The sequence below is a fragment of the Thermobia domestica genome, chromosome 7 (assembly GCF_964235325.1).
Source record: "Thermobia domestica chromosome 7, izTheDome1.hap1.1, whole genome shotgun sequence".
In the NCBI taxonomy this organism is placed as follows: Eukaryota; Metazoa; Arthropoda; class Insecta; order Zygentoma; family Lepismatidae; genus Thermobia; species Thermobia domestica.
The window spans coordinates 240,195,994-240,219,830 of NC_137460.1; the positions used below are offsets into that span (position 1 = coordinate 240,195,994).

Here is a 23,837-nt window from a genome sequence, read left to right on the forward strand (position 1 = left end):
CTGAGAATCGCGGGAGAGGTTGCGCAACATATCATACGAAACACGGTCAAGCCCGGGAGCAGTATTGGACGATTCACGGAGAGCAGAATCGAACTCAACGAGCGTGAAAGGAGCGTTATAGTCCTCACTGTTGGCGGTACGGAAATTTAACGGGTTTCGCTCCAGCTGAGGACGGGAACGGGCAAAGGCTGGTGGGTAGTGATCTGACTCAGAGATAGTGCCAAAATGGTGGCCCAAGATATTGGCGATCTCTGAGGGATTGGTCTCTAGAACACCATTCACGTTTAAGGCTGGAACAAGAAGTAAAGAAGCGGATCCGTTTAGGGAGCGAACCCGACGCCACACAGTTGACATAGGTGTGCGACTACTGATGGACGAAACGTAATTCTTCCAGCTTTGGCGCTTCGAGAGCTTTACCAGACGTCGAGCACGAGCACGTAGAATGAGGAACTCCTGAAGATTGTCTTCTGTAGGATGATGATTAAAAGTGGCAAGAGCGCGCCGACGAGCCTGGATAGCCTCACGGAGTTCCGCAGACCACCATGGAACACGCCGGCGGGAAACGTCGCCACCGCATTCTGGAATGGAAACATGAGCAGCATCAAAAACAGTCTGCTCAAAAGCCTCAGCCACAACAGCTACAGGGAGATCATCACGACAATGAAACTCACTGAGCTCACGGAATTTACGCCAGTCAGCACGCTTCAGATTGAAGCGGCGGAGAGGAAAAGGAGGAGTAACAGGGAGACCTTCAACAAACAACGGGAAGTGATCACTGCCACAAAGATCAGGATGCACTCTCCATGTCAATGAGGTCAAGAGACCAGCACTGCACATGGAGAGGTCGATACAAGAATATGTGCCATGGGCAGTGGAGAAATGAGTAGGACTGCCATCGTTAAGGATGAGCAAGCCACTCTCCTCAAGAAAGTCGGTGACCTCGCGGCCACGACCGTCAGTACGGACAGAACCCCACAGACGGTGGTAGGCATTAAGGTCTCCTACAAGTAAGACTGGCGGCTCAAGTTGATGGAAGAGCTGAAGCAGATTGGCGGTTGTAAAGGCTTCTGAGTGAGGAACGTACAATGAGCAAACTGTAAGCGGGCGAGAAAAGTGTACTCACACCGCAACGGCTTGCAGTCGGGATACAATGTGAACTGGCTGAGAATACACAGAATCGGAGGCACAGACTGCCACGCCGCCAGCAGCGTGGTTAGCGTCTGGCTTATCACAGCGATACATAGTATACCCAGAAAGAAGAAAGGACTGGGCAGGCTTAAAATGGGTTTCCTGCAAGCAGAGAAGTACAGGCGAGTGGTCAGTGATCAGTTGGCTCAATTCCTCACGGTGACCACAGAAGCCATTGAGGTTCCACTGAAGAAGCGCCATACTGGAAAGGATTAACGTTTGAGGCGAACTTTCCCACGGGGTCCAATAACAGCCCACTCGGAATCCATGAGTTCGTCCTCCACCATGTCAGATTTCAGAGAAACGGCAGGAGGCTTACGAACTGGCGTAGATTTTGTTCTCTTGGGAGTGAGAACAGGCTCGTTCAGCCGACGAATATGTTGGCTAAGTTTCAGTCCGGCGATATAAGGTGATCGGCGATGGGCTGGAGTACGCCGAAGAGCACCACTAACAGAAACACGTGGGGTTCTGGGAAGTTCGCTTGTCGTTGCAACTGGGGTCTTCGTGTCACAACTATTCTCTCGGACCGAGTCTGTCTGGGTGGAAACGTCGGAAGTCTGGGTGGCTACAGATTTTCGGGAACTTGCTGCAACAGTAGCGAAGGGAACAGAAAGCGAAGAAGGGACGCTTTCTTTCAGACGACGCTTAGCATCAGCAGCAGAGATCTTCTCAACAACCATGAGTTCCCGAATACGCTTCTCGCGCTGAAAGGCTGGACAGTCCCGAGACCAAGCTGAATGCTCACCCTTGCAGTTGACACAGAAGGGCTTGGCCGCTTTGCAGGGTTCCGCACCATGACTACCCTGGCCACAAATCGCACAAAGAGCAGCACTCGCATTACACGAGGTGCTGGTGTGCCCAAAATGTTGACATTTAAAGCAGCGCAAGGGACTAGGGATATAGGGCCGAACTTTCAAACGATAGTATCCAGCCTTGACGTACTCCGGAAGCGTGGGCAAACTGAAAGTAAGAATCAGGGACTGGGTGGCGACAAGTTCGCCTGACTTCTTACTTTTGATTCGAGCTACGTCGATAACGTGTTGGTCCGCTAACTCCGATTTGATTTCCTCCTCGGTTGCATTGAGGAGATCCCAACACGATATTACCCCTTTAGAAACGTTCAGCATACGATGTGGTTCGACTGACACGTTCACCGGTCCAATAGATGTTAACTTGAGTAGCTTCGCCGTTTGCCTCTCGTCTGTCGTTTCCACCAATAAAGTGCCATTACGCAACTTCTTCATATCTTTAACCTGTCCGGCATGATAAGTGATAACTTTATGAATAACAAAAGGGGACAAGCCCTTAATAGCACTCGGACGGTTGGCATCTGAATTGGCACTATCTACGTCTTTATCTCTTATTACAAGATATCGGACAACAGGGGTCGCGATACTTGTCTTTTCCACTACATCAGTTTCATTTTGTTTGGGCTTCTTCCGTGAGGGAGAGCCCGGATTCGATTGTAATGTTTTTGTACCCATAAAAGTTTTGTTTGAATGAACATTGAAAAAGGAAAAAGGGGTGTGAGGTCACACCGGGGCGTTAATAGGGGAACTAACGCTACCCCCTGGCCATCCCTTCAGCACGCCCGACACCTTAGGATCAGCGTGGGGCCGACGCGGTCAAGGGGAATGGGAGTGCAACAAGACCATTCCCGTCGACAAAAACGCGTGGCCCCGGAAAAGGAAGAAGTAGAACAAAACAAAAGAGACCTGACCAACAAAAAGATAGACCCCACCAGCCCAGAAAAAACAAAACAAAACAAAAAGGTGCGGATTTTTTTTGTATTTTTAAATTTTTGTTTTTTTTAATTTTATATTTTGCGATTTTTTTTGTTTTTTGTTTATGTTCAAAGACTCAACACCTCGGACAACACAAACACTGGACGTACACAACATTAGGCCGGGTGGGTGCACGTCCTCCCCAAGGGGAGGAAGACGTCCACTAGACCTGCCTCTTCCCGACTCCCACCAACCACCCGCGAGTCCGGTAGCGGTATTCGCGGCTGAGAGGGCATGCAAGGAGATGATGAGGGGTGATAAATGAATGACTTATGAAGCCGCCCTCTCAGCTCCACCCCCTCCCCGACGATGACGGTCCGCTACATGGAGGGGGAAGAAAGTCAAGGATTTCTAGATAACAAACAATACGAGTAATGTTATCAAAGCTTTTTGTCTTTATTGTTAATGGTATGCAATTTCGCCAAATTTTCTTTTTCAGTGTCCATTTACTTTTCTTGTTTAGTATACATGTTCCTTCTCCTATGTACTTATTATACAATTGCACAGATATTTCTCTTTGCTCGAATTTCTTAATGTACGTTCTTATTCAAACTCTGCGCCGTACATGTGTGCATCTTTCCCCAATGTTCTGGTAAAATGTATGCTTTATATACTTGTCTATGAATCACTATTATTTACTCTATGATGCATGTGTCTATCAATGGTGCATATATTATAATACAGGAAGGATCAAAGTTTATTCTCCGTAATTTTTACCTGAGTTGTCCTTTCCTGTATTAGTATTCGGCAACAATAAGCGTAGCCTTTTTGTATCAAACAACTTTGTTTTGTGTCGAAATTTTGACTCGCAGAACGTTTCATACACACACGATTTGCTTTTTAAATGAAAACCAGTTTCTACGTTATTGAAAGGTAATAAGAGAAAATGTAATATAAATCAAACGATATGTATAAGAAGACACATCTTTGAAGGAACTATTTTATAACGGAATATAAAAGTTTTTCTTTTAAAAAAAAATGCCTGCCTTCGTCTCCATCGTGAAGTTACTGTATCCCTATTCTGCTTGTTACAGTGATGCCTTCGGAAGGGTCGCTGATTGCGGTAATTTATGGTGTTTCATGTAATAGCTGAAAAAATCTTCCTACAGCCATCAGGGAGGTGACGTCAGCGCGCCAACAGCGAATCCCAATTCAGGGAGCGGGAGTAGCTGCCTCTGCGACGAGCATATCAGTCGGTGAAGCATAGGCAGTGTATAGGCTTATATATACTCGTTCGAAGTACAGGTTATTAGTCTCTTAATGTAAGGAATGAATGAATGGGGATTGATGGGGACGTCAACAACAAGGTTATATGTCCCCGTCACAATAAAAAAATGTTCCTCACGACTGCAAGATTAAAAAGGAATGAATGATTGGGGGGTTAATGGGGACGTCAGCAACGAGGCTATATGTCCCCGTCACGACTGACACGGTTGCTCTGGACTAAAAACGTAAACAGAAAAAGCTTAAAATACCAAAGCACAATAAACAAGTGCTGCTAAATAATAAGAGAAAACGAAAAAGAGAAAATAAAAGAATAAATAAGCTAAAACAGATAACAATAACAATATATAGAAAACAATAAAAGCTAGCAAAAAGTAAAAATTTAGCAGCAATAAAAAGCGAAAACACACTAAAACAGCTCAGAGAACGTGAGCAACCCCACAAGCTTTAACAAAGTCAAGTACCCGGCAAACTATATCTCTTGAATCCCCCAAAGCGCGGGTAAGAACAGAAGGCAATCCGAAACGTTCTCTGAGAGCTGAGTATTCAGGACACTCAACAAGAATGTGCCGAATACTCAGCGGGACTATACACTCCTCACAGTACGGACGGTGCAGTCTTTGCAGCAAGTAGCCATGCGTCAGATGAGAGTGTCCGATACGCAGACGCGCCAGGAGCACTTCATCTCGACGACGATGGCACGAGGACGTACGCCACTCACCTAGGAGTGGTTTGACTGCATGCAATTTATTTTCAATGGCCTGGTCCCAATCGGCTTGCCAGTGAGAGCGCATCAAGATGTGAAAATAGGAACGAAGATCGGAGGAAGGAAGGCTATGCTCCAGTGCAACCCCGGCCAAGGCGGCGTTCTTGGCGGCTGTATCAGCAAGTTCGTTTCCCCGGATGCCGACATGACCCGGCACCCAGCAGACAACGACGACACAACCCTGTTGCTGCAATTGATGGCATCTCAGAAGAATGTCCTGCACGACATAGTCTCTTAATGTTTCTCTGGTTCCGTCATCCTGTAGTCGTATTAATAGTGTTTCTTGTATTATTACCAGATGTATTAATAGTTTTTTTAAAATCCTGTTTGATATTATTTATCTTCTATTTTCGTATGCGAAACTTAAGTTTGCAGCCATCTACCTACTTTAATATTTGATCCTATATTAATAGTTTAACGTATTCAGCGTTCATCGACCTACAATATGTAAATGATTCCATAATCCTCCATCAAATTCAACATTTTTCATCATATTCTTTTGATTTTCGGGGGCGCATTGGCTCCCCCCTTCCGGTTCTTGGGGTCCCTGGTTCGATCCCAGCTCGCGCCGTGTAAACTTTGTGGTGGACAAACAACGTGCTTGGGGGTTTTCTCAGGGTTCTGTCATTTCCCTCCACTTTCTTCATTCCACCATTTCACTCATCTCTAATCTTCAGCGTCTCCTTTAGCCTAACCGGCATAAAGGTGTGACGCAAAACTCAAAGATATTTCATGTCATTTTCTTTTGATTTTCTTGCAACTGAAGTAAAACTGAAGTAAAACCAGTACTTCTGGCAATTCTACAATGTAACGTCAGTCACTTGTAGAGAAACAAATTAGTTGAAGCTGTCGAGTAATGCCGCGAAGGTGGCGGGAGCGACAGAAAATGACAAGATCATCAACATAAAGCAGACCAGACACAGGAGGCTGGATCTGCGAAAGAACGCTGTCGACTGCGACAGCAAACAACGTGACACTAAGAACACTGCCTTGTGGAACACCATTTTCTTGTACAAAGCGCTCTGAAAGACTAGACCCCACACGCACTCGAAAATGTCGCTCGTGAAGAAAATTCGCGATAAATTGGGCCATATGCCCACGAAGACCCCAGTCATATAATTGTTTTAGGATTCCGTAACGCCACGTGGTGTCATACGCCTTCTCTAAGTCAAAAAATATAGCGACAAGATGTTCGCCGTTGAGAAAGGCGTCTTGAATATGACCCTCAAGATAAGCAAGATTGTCTGTAGTGGATCGGAAACGACGGAATCCACTTTGATGCTTGCTCAGAAGTGAATTGGATTCCAAATACCACACCAGGCGCTTGTTGACCATGCGTTCAAACAGCTTACAGACGCAGCTCGTGAGAGCAATGGGTCTGTAGCTCGTGGGGCTAGTTGCGACTTTGCCTGGCTTCAAGATAGGAAGAACGAGAGCCTCACGCCAAGCCGGTAGAAAAAACTCCTCGACCCAGAGGCGATTATACAGTTGCAAGAGAGCAAGCTGTGTATCGCGGGGGAGGTTGCGCAACATCTCGTAGGGTATACGATCAAGCCCTGGAGCAGTATTGGATGATTCACGAAGAGCAGAATCAAATTCAACGAGGGTGAAAGGAGCATTGTAATCTTCGCTGTTGGCGGTACGGTAGTTTAACGGGTTCCGCTCTAAACGCGCCCTAAGGGGAACGAATGCTGGAGGATAATGATCAGCCTCAGAGATAGATGCAAAATACTGGCCCAAATTGTGTGCTATCTCCGAAGGGTGAGTAACTAAGACACCATTCTCAGACAAAGCAGGGACATCAACAGTAGAAGTATTACCATTAAGAGAGCGGACCCGACGCCACACAGTGGACATTGCTGTACGACTATTGATGGACGAAACGTAATTCATCCAGCTTTGGCGCTTCGAAAGCTTGATAAGACGTCTAGCTCGAGCACGTAGAATGCGGAAACGCTGCAGATTGTCGTCAGCTGGGTGACGATTGAAAGTGGCAAGAGCGTGTCGACGAGCCTGGATAGCCTCACGGAGTTCCGCAGACCACCATGGAACACGCCGGCGGGAAACGTCCCCACCGCATTCTGGAATGGAACCATGAGCAGCATCAAGAACGGTCTGCTCAAAAGTCTCTGCCAAAACAGCTACAGGGAGATCATCACGACAATGAAACTCACTGAGCTCACGGAATTTACGCCAGTCAGCACGCTTCAAATTGAAGCGGCGGACAGGAAAAGGAGGAGTAACAGGGAGACCTTCAACAAACAACGGGAAGTGATCACTGCCACAAAGATCGGGATGCACTCGCCATGTCAATGAGGTCAAGAGAGCAGCACTGCACATCGAGAGGTCGATACAAGAATATGTGCCATGGGCAGTGGAAAAATGTGTAGGACTGCCATCATTAAGGAGAAGCAAACTACTCTCCTCAAGAAATGCCGTGACCTGACGGCCACGACCATCAGTGCGGACAGAGCCCACAAGCGATGATAGGCCTTAAGGTCTCCTACAAGCAAGACTGGCGGCTCGAGGTGATGGAAGAGCTGAAGCAGATCAGCGGTGCTAAAGGCTTCTGAATGAGGAATGTACAAACTGTAAGCGGGCGAGAGAAGTATACTCGCACCGCAACTGCTTGCAGGCGGGAGACGAGGTGAATCTCCCGAGAATAAACCGAATCAGAGACGCATACGGCCACGCCGCCAGCAGCGTGACCAGCATCTGACTTATCACATCTGTACATAGTGTACCCAGAATGAAGGCAGGACTGGGTAGGCTTAAAATGCGTTTCTTGCAAGCAGACAGCAACTGGAGACCAGTTGTATCAATTCCTCCCGATGACTACCATTCAAATTCCACTGGAGAAGCGCCATACTGGAAGATGTCAACGTTTAAGGCGAACCTTCCCACGAGGACCAATAACAGCCCACTCAGAATCCATCAGTTCGTCCTCCACCATATCAGATTTCAGAGAAACTGCAGGTGGCTTACGAACTGGTGTAATTTTTTCTTCTTTTGAGTGAGAACCGTCTCGTTCAGCCGGCGAATATGTTGACTTAGTTTCAGGCCAGCGATATAAGGTGATCGGCGTTGGACTGGAGTACGCCGAAGGCCACCACTAACGGAAACCCGTAGGGTTCGGAGAAGTTCGCTTGTTGTTGCAACTGGGGTCTTGGGGTCAATACTAGGCTCTGGGACAAAGTCGGTTTGGGTGGAAACGTCGGACGTCTGGGTTGCTACAGATTTCTTAGAACTTGCTGCAACAGTAGCGAAGGGAACAGAAAGCGAGGAAGGAATGCTTTCTTTCAAACGACGCTTAGCATCAGCAGCAGAATTTTTTTCAACAACCATGAGCTCCCTTATCCGCTTCTCTCGCTGGAAGGCTGGACAATCCCGAGACCAAGCAGAATGCTCGCCCTTGCAGTTGACACAAAAGGGCTTGGTTGCTTTACAGGGATCCGCACCATGACTAGCCTGGCCACAATTGGCACAAAGAGCAGCACTCGCATTGCACGAGGTGCTGGTGTGCCCAAAATGTTGACATTTATAGCAGCGCAAAGGACTAGGTATATAGGGCCGAACTTTTAATCGATAGTAACCAGCCTTTACATATTCTGGAAGCATTGGCAAACTAAAAGTAAGAACCAGTGACTGGGTAGCGACGAGTTCACCTGACTTCTTACTTTTTATGCGAGCTACATCTATAACATGTTGGTCCGCTAACTACGACTTAATCTCCTCCTCAGTGGCATTCAGGAGATCCCAACAGGATATCACACCTCGAGAGACGTTCAGGAGACGATGAGCTTCTACTGACACGTTCACAGGTCCAATCGAAGTTAATTTCAGTAGCTTCGCTGTTTGCTTTTCATCGATCGTTTCCACCAATAAAGTGCCGTTTCGCAATTTCTTGATGCCCTTAACCTGTCCGGCTTGATAATTAATGACCTTATTGATTACAAAAGGGGACAAGCCCTTAATAGCACTCGGACGGTTTGCATCAGAATTGGCACTATCAGCGTCTTTCTCTTTAATTACAAGATATCGGACAACAGGTGTCGCGATACTTGTCTGTTCCTCAATTTCACTATTATTTTGTTTGGGCTTCTTCCGTGAAGGAGAGCCCGGTTCATTTGTTAAAGATTTTTTACCCATAAAAAAGATATTTTTTTGAAACATTTAGAAAAGAAAAAAGGGTGTGAGGTCACACCGGGGCGTTAATAGGGGAACTAACGCTACCCCCTGGCCAACCCTTCAGCACGCCCGACACCTTAGGATCAGCGTGGGGCCGACGCGGTCAAGGGGAATAGAAGTGCAAAAACCATTCCCGTCGACAAAAACGCGTGGCCCCGGAAAAAGAAGTAGAACTAAACAAAAGAGACCTGGCCAACAAAAAGATAGACCCCCACCAGCCCAAAAGGAACAAAACAAAATATGTGCGGATTTTTTTGTACTTTTATTTTTTATACTTTTATTTTTTATACTTTTTTTTGGCTTTTTTGTTTTAGGATTTTTTTATTTTTATTTAATTTTCTCAAGGACTCAACACGCCGGACAACACAAACACTGGACAGACAACAGCAGGCCGGGTGGGTGCACGTCCTCCCCAAATGGAGGAAGACGTCCACCAGACCTTCCTCTTCCCGACTCCCACCAACCACCCGCGAGTCCGGTAGCGGTATTCGCGGCTGAGAGGGCATGCAATAAGATTAAGATGAGGGGTGATAAATGAATGACTTATGAAGCCGCCCTCTCAGCTCCACCCCCTCCCCGACGATGACGGTCCGCTACATGGAGGGGGAAGATTAAAAAAAAGGAATTACAGGCTAAAAAGAATATCGGTAATAGAACGAAAATGCTGCTAAATGAATAGTAAAAGGATAAAAGCAAAAGTGGAAGATAAAAGAATAAATAAGTTAAAATAATAACAATAACAATATACAAAAATAAACCTAAAACATGTGAGAAAATATAAAAATTTAGCAGCAATAAAACAAGGACAACGGACTAAAAACAGCTCAGAGAACGTGAGCAACGCCAATACTACGAACGAACTCAAGCACCCGGCCAACAACATTACTATCATCCCCCAAAGCACGGGTAAGTCCACAAGGCAGTCCGTAACGTTCTCTGAGATCTGAGTATTTAGGACATTCCACAAGAATGTGCTGAATACTCAGGGGGACTGTACAATCTTCACAATATGGACGGTTCAGCCTCCGCAGCAAGTAACTGTGCGTCAGATGAGAGTGTCCGATACGCAAACGCGCCAGGAGCAATTCATCTCGACGACGATGGGACGAGGACGTACGCCACTCGCCTAGGAGTGGTTTGACTGCATATAATTTATTGTCAATAGCCTGGTCCCAATCGGCTTGCCAGTGAGAGCGCATCAAGATGTGAAAATAGGAAGGAAGATCGGAGCAAGGAAGGTTATGCTCCAGTGCAACCCCGGCCAAGGCGGCGTTCTTGGCAGCTGTGTCAGCAAGTTCGTTTCCCCGGATGCCGACATGACCCGGCACCCAGCAGACAACGACGACACAATCCTGTTGCTGCAATTGATGGCATCTCAGAAGAATGTCCTGCACGACATAGTCTCTTAATGTTTCTCTGGTTCCGTCATCCTGTAGTCGTATTAATAGTGTTTCTTGTATTATTACCAGATGTATTAATAGTTTTTTTAAAATCCTGTTTGATATTATTTATCTTCTATTTTCGTATGCGAAACTTAAGTTTGCAGCCATCTACCTACTTTAATATTTGATCCTATATTAATAGTTTAACGTATTCAGCGTTCATCGACCTACAATATGTAAATGATTCCATAATCCTCCATCAAATTCAACATTTTTCATCATATTCTTTTGATTTTCGGGGGCGCATTGGCTCCCCCCTTCCGGTTCTTGGGGTCCCTGGTTCGATCCCAGCTCGCGCCGTGTAAACTTTGTGGTGGACAAACAACGTGCTTGGGGGTTTTCTCAGGGTTCTGTCATTTCCCTCCACTTTCTTCATTCCACCATTTCACTCATCTCTAATCTTCAGCGTCTCCTTTAGCCTAACCGGCATAAAGGTGTGACGCAAAACTCAAAGATATTTCATGTCATTTTCTTTTGATTTTCTTGCAACTGAAGTAAAACTGAAGTAAAACCAGTACTTCTGGCAATTCTACAATGTAACGTCAGTCACTTGTAGAGAAACAAATTAGTTCGAAACTATGCCACACGCACAGATAAATCAAACTAATAATATCAAATGTAAACTTACAATTTATATTTTATCAAAATATCAAAATAATAGATACACGGTAATGGCGATTATTAATGTATTATCGATATATGTTCTACCTTGCAAAATAAGATAAATTACCAAGAAGAAGGTGCTTGTATAGACTGATCATAAAAGTATCAAGATTTTTTTATAATAAATTAATTTTAACAGAATATAAAATAGTTATGTGTATTGAAGGCTCCTCACTCAGATTCTTATTGGTATTTCTTTCATTCTGTAAATAAACCAATATCAAATAGAATATGATTACTTTGCAAAACAAAATTTAATACGAACAAAGTACTTTATTTAAAGACCTTGCATAGATTTATATAATAGGAACGAACTGAGTAATTATAATATTCTGATAAAATGCGATTTCATTTTTTTAAAAAAAGAAAGAAAAAGAAATAAAAGTAACTGGAACTGTTGATTGATTTCATAATGTTTTATAGACTCTAAGTGGTTAATTTTCTAAAATTACAATATTCTTAATTGTCTTGGCAATATTTCAAGCCCAAGGAACTTGCAGAAGGCATAATGGAACTCATTCTTAACACATATGAAAAATCAACGATATAAGAATTAAAAAACATTAAAATACAAAGTACTTCTTTCTCTTCGATATATATTACAGTGGTGTAGAACATTCCTTATCCCATTAGTGCACGTTTCATATAGCCGTGGGGCTAAAAAGTAAAGTTCAACAATTCTAAATCAAAAATTAATATTATGATAATTATGTTTCATCAAAAGGTAAATTGAAAAGAATAAGCACAATAGTATATACCTCATACTATTGAGATTTCATAAAATCTACAGGGTGTTTCAGTGAAAAAGGTGTGATTTTGAAGTGCAACAACGTACTTTATTGGTGACTATAGTAAGAGAAATTTACGTAGCATGATAAGTGAAAGGCTAAAGTTTAATGTAACACTAAAGTTTAACGTAACACATGATCGAAGTGTCCACCCTGACAATTGGACACTTCCCTGACCATCATTCACATGTTATCGAAAACCTTACCAAGGGTGACGTGACTAACTCCTGCCGTACACTGCTCAATGTTTGCTCTTAATTCATCTAAAGATCGCAGTTTATGCTTGAATACCTCCTGCTTGAGGTAACCTCAGAAAAAAAATCACAAGGGTTAATGTCTGGGCTGCATGGCAGCCACCCTAATCCTGTTCAATAATAATGGATAGCGGTTAGAGATCACACGATTGCGGAATTCTCTGTTAAGGAAATTAAGGACAGGTTCTGTTGTATGCGGTTTATTTCGATCCTGCTGAAACCATTGTCGACGAAGTGGTCACCTTTTATGACGAATGCCAGGATAGAAGTAATGCTCAAGCATTTCCAAATAATCTTGTGATGTTACATAACCATCAAAGAAGAAAGGTCCAATTATGCCACGTTTTGACAGAGCACACCAAATGAATCCCTGTTCCGGATGCAGAGGTGAGTCTACCATTTCATTTTTTTTTTTTTTTTTTTTTTTTGTGGCCCAAAATCTTACCTTTTGTTTGTTTACTTCATCTGACAGGTACAAGTAACCTTCGTCTGCACACCACAAGTTTTCAATAATGTCTGGGTCATCAGCAATTAACGCACTAATTGATTTGCAAAATGCAGATGCCTTCTTTTTGCAATGTCTCTTAATGTTTGAAGCATCTGGATTATATAGAAGAATATTTGCAGGTCTTTTCGCAGAATACGCCAACATGATGTTACGGATATTGCGTTTCTGCCTACAAACGTCGCAGAGATTTTTTAGTCGGGCTATTCACAACAGATACCGCCTGCAGAGTCACTACTGAAATACGCTGTTCTGTACACACAGTTGGTCTGGATCCCCCTCTTTGAAGTACTGTAACATTACCAGTGGTATTAAATTGATCAACATAACGCCATATGGACTTGGTGGATGATGCCCATGTACAATGATTCTCCAGTCGGAATCGTTGTTGGACGCCAACAAAGGGAGTGATTCAATGAATCAGGTCACCAATGAGATTTTCTGGCGCAACATAAAGTCTACGGTCCTCCATGCAAAATGAAACAAAAAAAAAAGACATTGTAAAACAACATGTACACTTCGTTTGCTGTGAATTTACATATATATATTACTATACTATTACTTAAATACATTTTGTAGCTGCTAGAAATTACGGCTTTTTTGGGTGAAACACCCTGTACTTTTACAACTTACTCATTCCTTGTGTTTCCATTATGAAATCAAGCATATCAATGTCTATGCATGTGTAAGCCGTCTTCTCCGCGAGCTTGCAATCATTCTAGCTGTTGAGAATACTCTTTTCTAAGAGAACTGACAATGCTGGAAGAATCAAATGCTTTCGTGCCAATTTTGAGAGTATGGGAAATCTGTGTTCAATTTTCTTCCACCACCGCAATTGGTCATCTGAAAGTCGTATTTGTGAATCCGACAAATAAAGAGTTTACTTCATCAGCATCACTTTAAGACTAAAGAGTGGTGTGTTAATATCCAAGCAACATATTCACGGTGTTACATATCTCTTGTTAATCGTGTTTCCTCGAGTAATCAGTGGTACTCCTTGACTTTTCCTCAATGATTAAAGTTTCAAGAGCAAGTTGCACTTCTTTCTTACGCCCACTACGAAGAAATGATAAGTGTCTCAGATCAAGGACAGTCCTGTCATCAAAGCGGACTTAAAAATCTTTTTTATGTCTGTGCAACTTAAGTCTAAGCTCAGCTTTAAATCTTCAGCTATTTCCACTTTAATCATTCTAATAATTTCTAAATCTTTGTCCTTCAGAGTAGAGTGACGTGTTACAAGACTATACGCTATAGGAAGCACATGAGAAAGAGTAACATGTTCTTGCTGCTTTCATAGATTCCAAACATTCACTAAAAATTTCAATTTACTTACATTTTTTGGAGGGATTTTGTTCATGAAAATAACTACCAGGGCACGGCGTTGTTGTGTAAGTCGAGCAATTATGACATACGAACTGTTCCTCCTGGTTTTAACATATTGTATTTTGGAAATTCGAACAATTCTTGCCTTTTACACAATTCATTGGAGGCCAAAGGGTTCTGGTTAAAATGTGCTACCATGACGAAACAGAATTTTTAGATGCCACCTACTTCGACTATTGATAGTCCGTTGTTGATGGATAATTGCAATATATGGGTAAAACAACGTACCCTTTTATACGGTGAGCATGCCTTCGCTACTGCTATGTTGCTCACATTGTCATGCGTTATACCGTAAACTTTGTCTTCAAGCTTCCAATCATATACGCTGTTTGTTAGTGTGTCTGCAATACATCTTGCTGTTAGGCTGTACACACAGCAAAAACGAATAGTCTGTCAACAAATGGATGAGTAGCACTGCTGACATGTGTTGTTCTTACCCGCTACTGTACAAGAAGAGACAAGAAAACAGATGACAGCACTCCTACTCATTTAACTGTTTTCAGACTATTCATAGGCTTACAAAACTATTTTCGTGACCGAGTACAGAAAGCACAGTTCCTTATTCGTTATTTGGTATAAATGGCAAATATATCGCGTAAAGCTTTGCTCATAGCAAACAATAAAAAACATTGGATATTCTCTGATCCAGTTACTAGTTATTTTGATACGTTCAGAAAGCAATGTCCTTGATGTTGAAATAAGACAGAAGTAACACACTAAAGTGGTAGTCAAACTGGGTTGTTTCACACCTCATTTTTTGCTGCGCATCGCTTAACTAAAATATGTCCGAACTATTCGTGGGCTGAATACCAGGAGTTAACGAATGAAATTTCTAATTTTACGTTCTGCGGCTATGCTCTGTTGGCTGAAGAAGAAGGATGATTAATCAAAAAATCGGTGGATCGAAAATGTAGAAGGAAACGGAAGACTTCTAACAAAATCCACTAAAACGATGTTGTTCATTACAAATTTACATCCCCTGGGAATGAACCAGTGACTCGTTGGACCAGAGATGAGCATTCTACTACCGTACTCTAACTCGATGAATGATTGATTTGTGGTTAAGTCTTTCAGCACCGAGGCTATATCAGATGGGTGTACTGCAAGAAGGGATTTCGAACTAATTTCGCATGACGGAAACACTCCTATTGAAGATTGAATCCAGAATATCCTAACAAAAAGCTCGCACTTCGGCTACTTGGTCACGAAGGAAGAGTTTCATGTATATCAAACTAGCTTTGATTCCCAGTGAAGTCTAGTCATTAACCAGCATTAGCCTAAAGAATAACTCTGCAATATAAAATAAAACAGACAATAAAGAAAATAAAAAAGTAAATGTTTTAAAAAATACAAAACATCTCACCCTTAAATTTTCTTAGCTGAATGATGATCTACTGTGAACTTGTAATCAACATAACTCGCAGAATGTTTCTCAAGACTGAAGATAACGTACGCACATACATACACACACACACACACACACAAACGCACACTTACAACATAAACATACGTGTGCAGACACTACGTATAAGCACACTATAGTTAGTTCCAGAGATTGATCTTCAGAAACTCAAGTCCATCCAGTTTTTTCGGTAAAACTCTATTCCTTCTTTCGTTCATAATTAATCCTGCCTTCAAAAATACTCTGTCGGATGATACGGAAGTTGCTGGGATACATAACTATTTGCATGCAATCTTTGTTAATTCTGGAAGAGTTGTTCGTTGTTTCCCATAAAAGCCAACGAAATGAATTTTTTCGGTATAAGGCATATCCAAGTATTGCGTAAGAATTAAAATGGCAGAGCATGTAAGCATAAATGTCGTCTTTATTAGCGAAATATTCTTAGGCAGATGATATCACAGATTATATGGATCCTATCATGTTGACTCTCTGAGTTCATCATCCATTAGAGCTGTAACTTGGTCGCCTGTACAACATAGTCTAACGTTTAACCAACTGTTCATTTACCACCCTATATGCTGCTTTTGCATTTTCTTTCTTCCCAAAAGCAGCTTTCTTAAACCGTGGATCCAGATATGTACTAACAGACGCGCATATGTTTCTTTCTCTTGATCTCAACCTGCTTAATATATCCTTAAGGAAAGTGTTCCGAAGCGATTTACTCACTCCCATAGTTAGAGATGCGTTTTTCAAAGCTTGTTGTATTCCACGTACAAGAGAGATTACCATTGATAGAGTCGGGTACGAATCACCCAACAATTCGCGCGCCATCCGCCCGAAAGGTTTCAGAAGTGGAATGCACTTCTAAATTATATTCCACTCTAACCATCAGGTACCTGCGGTAATGACACAAGGGCTCGACAATGATTCTTCGACACTTACAAACCTTTCTAGCATAATTAAGGTGGAATTCCACCGGGTTGATACATCCTATTTAAGCTTCAGTTCAGCGTGTCCAAACTGTTCTTGAATGCTGCGAAATTTCTCAGGAGCGATGGAACTTTGCTTAAAATGCGTTACTCTGTCTCTGCTCTTTAACAATACTTTCCAACAACTTATTTACACTCTCTACAACGTATGTGCATTACACGCTCTGAGGGAGCAACTTCAAATGATCAATGACTGAATTTACCTATCTGAGTCATTATCTGTGACGACAGCCAAGATCTTATTTAGAATGCCCCACTGAGGTGATCTATTGTCCAGTGTGACTCTTCCACAGTTCTTGAATCGCCAACACAAACTATTTAAGTCTGTCGTCGTGAATACATTGTGCGATCAATGTAAGAAAGGGTGTTGTATTTTACTTTCTGATGTTCAAGCAGCAGTGGTTATGGCAATATTCTCACTACACTTCAAACATTCAGAACATCACTTTAACTTCACTATACACTTCCGGAAGCAGTAACGTTGTTAACACTATTCTACTGGGTTGGGTGTGCCTGGATTCTATTTTTCTTAATAAGCAAAAGACCTTTTCTTTCGACTATGGAAAACGGTTGGAAATCACCTGTAATAATGCTAACCAATGTTTTTCAGAGTCTTGAATCTGTTTTTTTTAGTCAATTCGTTACCCCATATAGACCCTATAAGAATTAACAGCCCTACCCTCTTCACTGAGTGAGTAGTTAGAATCAGTATAGATGCAGCCGATGTTGAAGGTAAAGATATGTCTTTTGAAATTTTGCCTTCTGTATCGGAAGACTACACTTTATCTAACACCTGCATCGCGGAATTAATTGCCGAATGCCTCTATTTTAAATGATTATTCATGTTCGTAGTATCCTCGAAGAACTTACTTTCTCGTTTGCATAGGTGACATATAACGTATGTTTCGTTCTTTTGTTTTACGGAAATATTCGGACACTTTTGATCTATTTTGTCTTCTTTGACAAAGCGCCATGAATCCAAAATTATCCAAACAACGCATCTGGGTAACAGAAAAGATCCTAGAAACAAAGCAACGAAACCCAAATAAATCAAAGTGTGGCCTATCCATTATCAAAAGTTGATAATCTGTTTCGCGTGTTAACAGAACTTTTCTCAAATCTATGTTGGAGTTCTTAAGTGTGCTTTCTTTCTGATTTGAAACATGAAAATTTACAAAATAAGCACGGTAGCTTGCATCTAATGCGATGCCGCTCTGATTCAGTCCCAGATCATACGACTTGGGGTAAACGATATCGTGTCAATGACGTATCTGGTGGTTCTTAGCTTCCTCTTACACACTTACTCTGCTAATTTCCCATAATTATTCCTTTTCATTGATCATGTCTTATTCAGTTTAAAAAGAGCATAACAGTGGGATGTTAAAGACTTACTCTACGTCGTAAAATTTTAGAAGTCAACGTAATTACAATTTAAGATTTTGTATAATAATTTTAGCATTCATTTATTCACCGCTAATCTTTCTATTACTACAATCAACAAGAAGCATTGTTCCGTTAAATATAAAACTATTGGCAACGTCTATAACAGAACGGTTACTGTTTTTCCTAGTCAATGTAAAGGTTATAAGTTCGAATGTTATAGTCAATAATAGCTGTATTTAGTATGTAATAAACGAATTATTTTTAACATAGTTTTAAAATTAAATCATAATGTTATTTAAAAAGTAGTTCATAGGTTGCCAAAACAACATGATACGTAGTCAAATGCAGTTTAGTTCGTTACCCTAGTCTCTGCCTTAACTTAGATATTGGGGATATGTTATTTGACAACACTAACTTCTATGGATGACAATGATGAAAATTCTTCAAGTTCATATTTTTTGTTGTTGAATAACATTATCATTTACTGTGGTAAGTTGCATTTCACTATCCCCTTTTACTTATGAAAAATAAGCAAAAGAAAATTATAAATTTGAATTATTTTAAGTATCTCAGGCTCTTAACGTGTGTTGAACGCGGAGAAACTGTAACATTAGTTGCATCTCTAACGCAAGTGGTCATTTCATTCCACCAATGGCAATCTTTAACCCAAAATGTCAAGACGTTTTTGCCAATGGGGCGTTTGTAATATTCACTGATTCCGGCTGGATAAATGAGAAAACATTTCTATGTTGGATGTGGATACCCAGCAAATGTCTACTTTTCTTAGACGGCCACAGTGACACAAAATTTTATCCATTTTGGAATTTTATGAGAAAAATGTTATACATCTGGTGTGCCTGAAACCAATAACAAACACCAGCCACTTGATGATTCTTCTAACTTCTCAAATCTTATTATGATCATGAGTGCAAATTATTATTATTATTATTATTATTATTATTATTATTATTATTATTATTATTTTAGAAAATCAGGTGTCGGAAGTAAAAGAAAAACTAAATTTTCGTTCGGGCAAATTTATAGCGGTGCGTGGGTTAGAGCTGCCCCGCCACATATAGCAGCATCAGGATTTTCTTCTACTGGTGTGTATTCTTTCAACAGTACAGTCGTTAAAGAGCATGAGTATCTGCCCTCTACCGTCAAAAAAAAAAATACCAATGCAGGAATTTTACTCCCGTTTTCTTACTCAAAGTCATATTAAATATTCTGCATTTGGCTCCTTTATAGTTTTGTATGACGTAAATATTTATTGTTGCTTTTTTGTTTGTTCATTTATCTGCTAGTTTCGAGTGGAAGGATGTGCATTTACCTCTATCAGAATAGGGTTGAATGCTGAAGAACGGTTGTTAAATAACGTCTCCAGCGAGCTATAAACAGCAGTGGACAACGTCTTACATAATCATCTCCGTTAACTTTAAATCTGGATGCAAAGGAGATTGCAAGTGTCTGAGAAGTAGTCTACGATGTAAGAGTATATGTGGATACGGCATCGGCCACAAATGAGGGAACCTAGCACTCACTGACAATGCTGAGGACAATGAACCAGTAGACACTGAAACGTAACATTGCAAAATATTTTAATGATCGTATAGAATAACAATAATTGTAAATTTTCGATTTCTATAACAAAAGAACTATCGGCTCTCATGGTGTGACTCAATTGGGACATTACTATTACACACATTCAGTAAACACAATTTCGAAGGAAGGAATGAATGAGTAGGGGGTTAATGGGGACGTCAGCATCCAGGCCCCTCACACACAAACTGCAAGCCAAAGGTAATTTAAATGGACAAAAGCGCTGCTAAACGAAAAATAACTACAAGATAAAAGAATAAATAAACGAAATATAATATACAACAATAACCATATATAGAAAAAACAACAAAAGTAAGAGAAAATATAAAAAAAAAATATAGCATCAATAAAAGAGTAAAAACAAACTAAAAGAACTCAGAGAACGTGAGCAACCCAAGAAGCACGAATGAACAGAAGTACCCGGCTAACATCATCACTATGATTCTCCAAGTCAGAGGTAAATACAGAGGGCAGTTCGTGACGTTCAGTGAAATCTCAGTATACAGGACATTCAACAAGGATGTGCTGAATACTCAGGGGAACAATACACCTTGCAATAGGAACAGTCCACACCACGCAACAAATACCTATGCGTCAGACGAGAGTGACTGATACGCAGACGCGCAAGAAGCATTTCATCGCGACAACTATGCCACGTTCCTAGGAGCGGCTTAACTACGTAAAGTTTATTCCCAATTGCCTGGTCCCGATTCGCTTGCCAATGACAGCGCATCAAGGTATAGAAGTAGCTACTTAGATCGGAGCATGGAAGGCAATGTTCTAATGCAACTTCAGCCAAGGCGGCGTTCTTAGTAGCTGTGTCAGCACGTTCGTTTCTCCAAATGCCGACATAACTCGGCACCCAGCAGACGACGGCGACACAACCCTGTTACTGTAGTTGATGACATCTCACGAGAATGTCTTGTACAATAGGGTGGAGCGAAAATATGAAAGAGAAAATTTTAATTTGGCAGACCCATAAAAAGTTTACTACTTGTCAATGAAATACCTCTGTAAAATTTGGTGAAATTTCGTGAATAATTTTAGGGTGCTACCAACCACTGAACTTTCGTCATTAAATCCTTTGAAATTATATCGTTCCAAATGGCGCTGTATGTTCATTCTTGGCTTAAAAATAAACGAACAAAGGTTTTTACTTAGTTTTTTTTTTTTTTCAAACATAGAGGCATTGTAGAACACGTTTCGTACAGTTTTTCGCTTTCTGCGTCGAGACTTGGGGGTGATCACGTCATAAGTTAAAAACAAATTGTTAAGCCTATTTTCATTATTTTTGGCGGGCTTACTTTTGCACCTAGAAGATCGAAAATTTGTACTCACATTCTCTATACCCATAGTATTTCTTCGATTTTTGCCAGATCTTTGCGTTAACTCATAAAGGTCCAGAGGCGCAAAAAGGTGAAAAATGATTTTTTTTATTGTAAAAAATCCCTTTTGTTGCGATTTTTTCGCGTCAGATACATGATGGAGACATGAAACTGTTAGAAAGGCTATTCTATTCTGAAGAGAATGAGATGTGAACCATGACCCTAGCGCAAATAGGGGTGTCTCAGGAAATTCTTATCTGGGATTCTGTTTTGTGCATGCATCTGAAATATTCTGGGCATATTCTTAGCACATTTGTAAATATTTTTCCCGCCCTTACTTTTGCAACTAGAACAGTGAAATTTTGCACGCATATTCTCTATACCCCTAGTATTTCTCCGATTTTTCACATCACTGTGCCAACACAGGGGGTCCAGAGGGGGCAAACTTAGAAAAAAGGGATTCTTTTTAGATGAAAAAATACCATTTTTCGCGATTTCCTCCCTCAGATACATGATGGACACATGTGAGTGGTAAACAGTGATGACACTGTAGCTTCTTGACTAAAAGTCTAAAATTTACCTAAAAACCCCATAATTTAAGAGGCTTAATTTACTTGGTGCATATGGCGTTATGGGCTGAAAAGAATTAAACAAGACAAGGTGTTTTTGTAAAAATATGTTAAAATTTGCTGATACTATGTATATAAAATATGGATTACTATTATGTTTAAATTAAGTTTAATTATACTACGCCTGTTGCATTTAAAAACAATAACTAATACGGATTTCTTTATTTACAGGTAAATTGACTAAAGCCAGGTGGTATATGCCAAAGCCAGTGAAGCAATTGATTTGAACTGAGACAGTGCGGTAAGCTGCGATTTTCAGGGATCAGTTGAGTTAGGAACATTTATTTGCTGTAATGTCAACTATGAATGCAGTTCAGTGCCCAATTTTGGAAAGTCCGTCTGAAATGAAAAGCATTTTACCAAGTGTGCTAGAAGTTTTGAAGCACTATTTACATTTACGAGAACTATTTAAAGCAACATCGAAGAAAGATCCATCGATTTCAGACATCTCTAGTATTCTGGCAGAAAAGATTGAAGAAATTTGGAAGCGACCTTCAATTCCAACTTTGTCAAGAAAACATGTTTTGCAACTTATCTCAAAACACTATGAGACTTATCATAAACTTGTGAGGTATCCAAAATCAAAACGAAATGAAAATTACTATCTAAAAGTCGAAGCTTTTAAAACTGATGTAAGTGCGCTTCTTGACATTGCATCTTTCAAGTGTGTTACTTCTGCTTCATGTACCTGTGAAAAAATAAATAAAGTGCCAGCAAAGGAGCACACATTTCTTAATGATCAGAGATCTTCCAGGAAGATGGTAATTGGTTCCGTGGATAAAACTGAGACAATGAAGTTAAGAGCAGAAGAAAGGAAAAGAGGCTTCAAGGATTGAAAAGTATAAAATATCTACTGATGTTCCAACAGTCAGCACTGATTATGTTGCCGATACTGGCGAACTGTTGTCATCTGAGGATGAGGTTGAGGGTGACAGAGAGACATTTGAAACTGACATTTCAACATCAAAAGAAAAATCTTCGAAAAACCAAATGAGATTACAACTTCCAAAACTGGCAAGAGTTTCAGATCAGTATGGGGTCTGATAGATGTGTTGCAGCAATTGCACCTGCAACTTTTCAAGATTTTGGAATAGTTTCCAGGGAAGACACATCTCAAGTAATTGACGGAAGTAAAGCACGGAGAGCACCTCAAAAAACACCAGCTACACTTCGAGAACAAAGAGAGGAAGAAGACAGGCTGATAAGACTCTACTTTGATGGAAGGAAAGATGCAACATTAACTCAAGCAAAAATTGGCCAGGAAAATCACCGTCGAACCATCGTTGAGGAACACATTCCTCTTATTCAAGAACCAAATTCCATTTATTTGGACCATGTCAAACCATCAAGTGGCTCAGCAAAAAGTGTGTCAGAGAGTATTCTTAAATTCTGCTCGGAAAACAGTATAGATATAAAGAATCTATCAGCAATTGGCAGTGATGGAACAACAGTGAATACTGGAACAAGAAATGGAGTCATTAGGACACTTGAACAATTCCTTAACAGACCATTGGAATGGTTTATCTGCCAACTACATGCGAATGAACTTCCCCTTCGCTACTTATTTCAGTACTTTGAGTCACACTGGGACCTCGTGAATTCTTTGGACCGATTGGAAATATGCTGAAAGATTGTAAACATTTGCCTGTTAAAAGTTTCCAGAAAATCATTTGTAATTAACCAGACATTTCTGCGGATGATCTAAGCACAGATCAAAAATACTTATATGAAATGTGCCATGTCATTTTGTCAGGAAATTGCTCTGCTGATCTCGCCAATCGAAACCCTGGCAAGTTGTAACATTCAAGGTGGCTAACGATGGCTAACAGGATACTGAGAGTGTATGTGGGAACTGAGAATCGATCATTTAATCTGACTGTTCTGACTGAATACACAGTCAAAATGTATGCTCCCCTTTGGTTCAAAATTAAAGAGAAGTGGTCCTGCATGGACGGAGCTCAACATGTGTTTGAAACCATAGTGCCATCAAGGTTCTTACTTTCATATCTCAGAAATGTTGTGGATCCCGTGATACAACGAAACGCATATTTCAGCCACCCTTAAAACCTCTTCTTAGGGATATTAACGGATCAAAGAAAGCACATTAAGAACTTGCATTGAGAAGAATCCTTAAGCATCGTGAAAGAAGTTCAAGCACTGCTGTGAAAGTACGGCAGTTCACAACTCAAAAGTTGAACTTTGATGTGCAAGACTACACTGAAATTATTGCCTTGGAGCAAGTTGAAGTCACAGAGCCCCCAATTTTGACAAATCTTACAAATGAAAAATTGCAGTCCCTTATCATCAGTCGGGAAGTACCAGTAT

The 23,837-nt window shown here is 41.0% G+C and overlaps 1 protein-coding gene across 1 annotated transcript; it reads left to right on the forward strand.

Annotated features, from left to right (window-relative positions):
• Window positions 1-21,814: 21,814 nt before the first annotated feature.
• LOC145689622 (uncharacterized) lies at window positions 21,815-22,348 on the forward strand. Its single transcript, XM_081763809.1, has one exon. The coding sequence runs from the start codon at window positions 21,815-21,817 to the stop codon at window positions 22,346-22,348; it is 534 nt and encodes a 177-aa protein (XP_081619935.1).
• Window positions 22,349-23,837: the final 1,489 nt, after the last annotated feature.

Excerpts from the sequence above, each read along its gene's own strand:
- LOC145689622 (XM_081763809.1), top strand. The coding sequence starts at position 21,815 with ATGAATGCAGTTCAGTGCCCAATTTTGGAAAGTCCGTCTGAAATGAAA.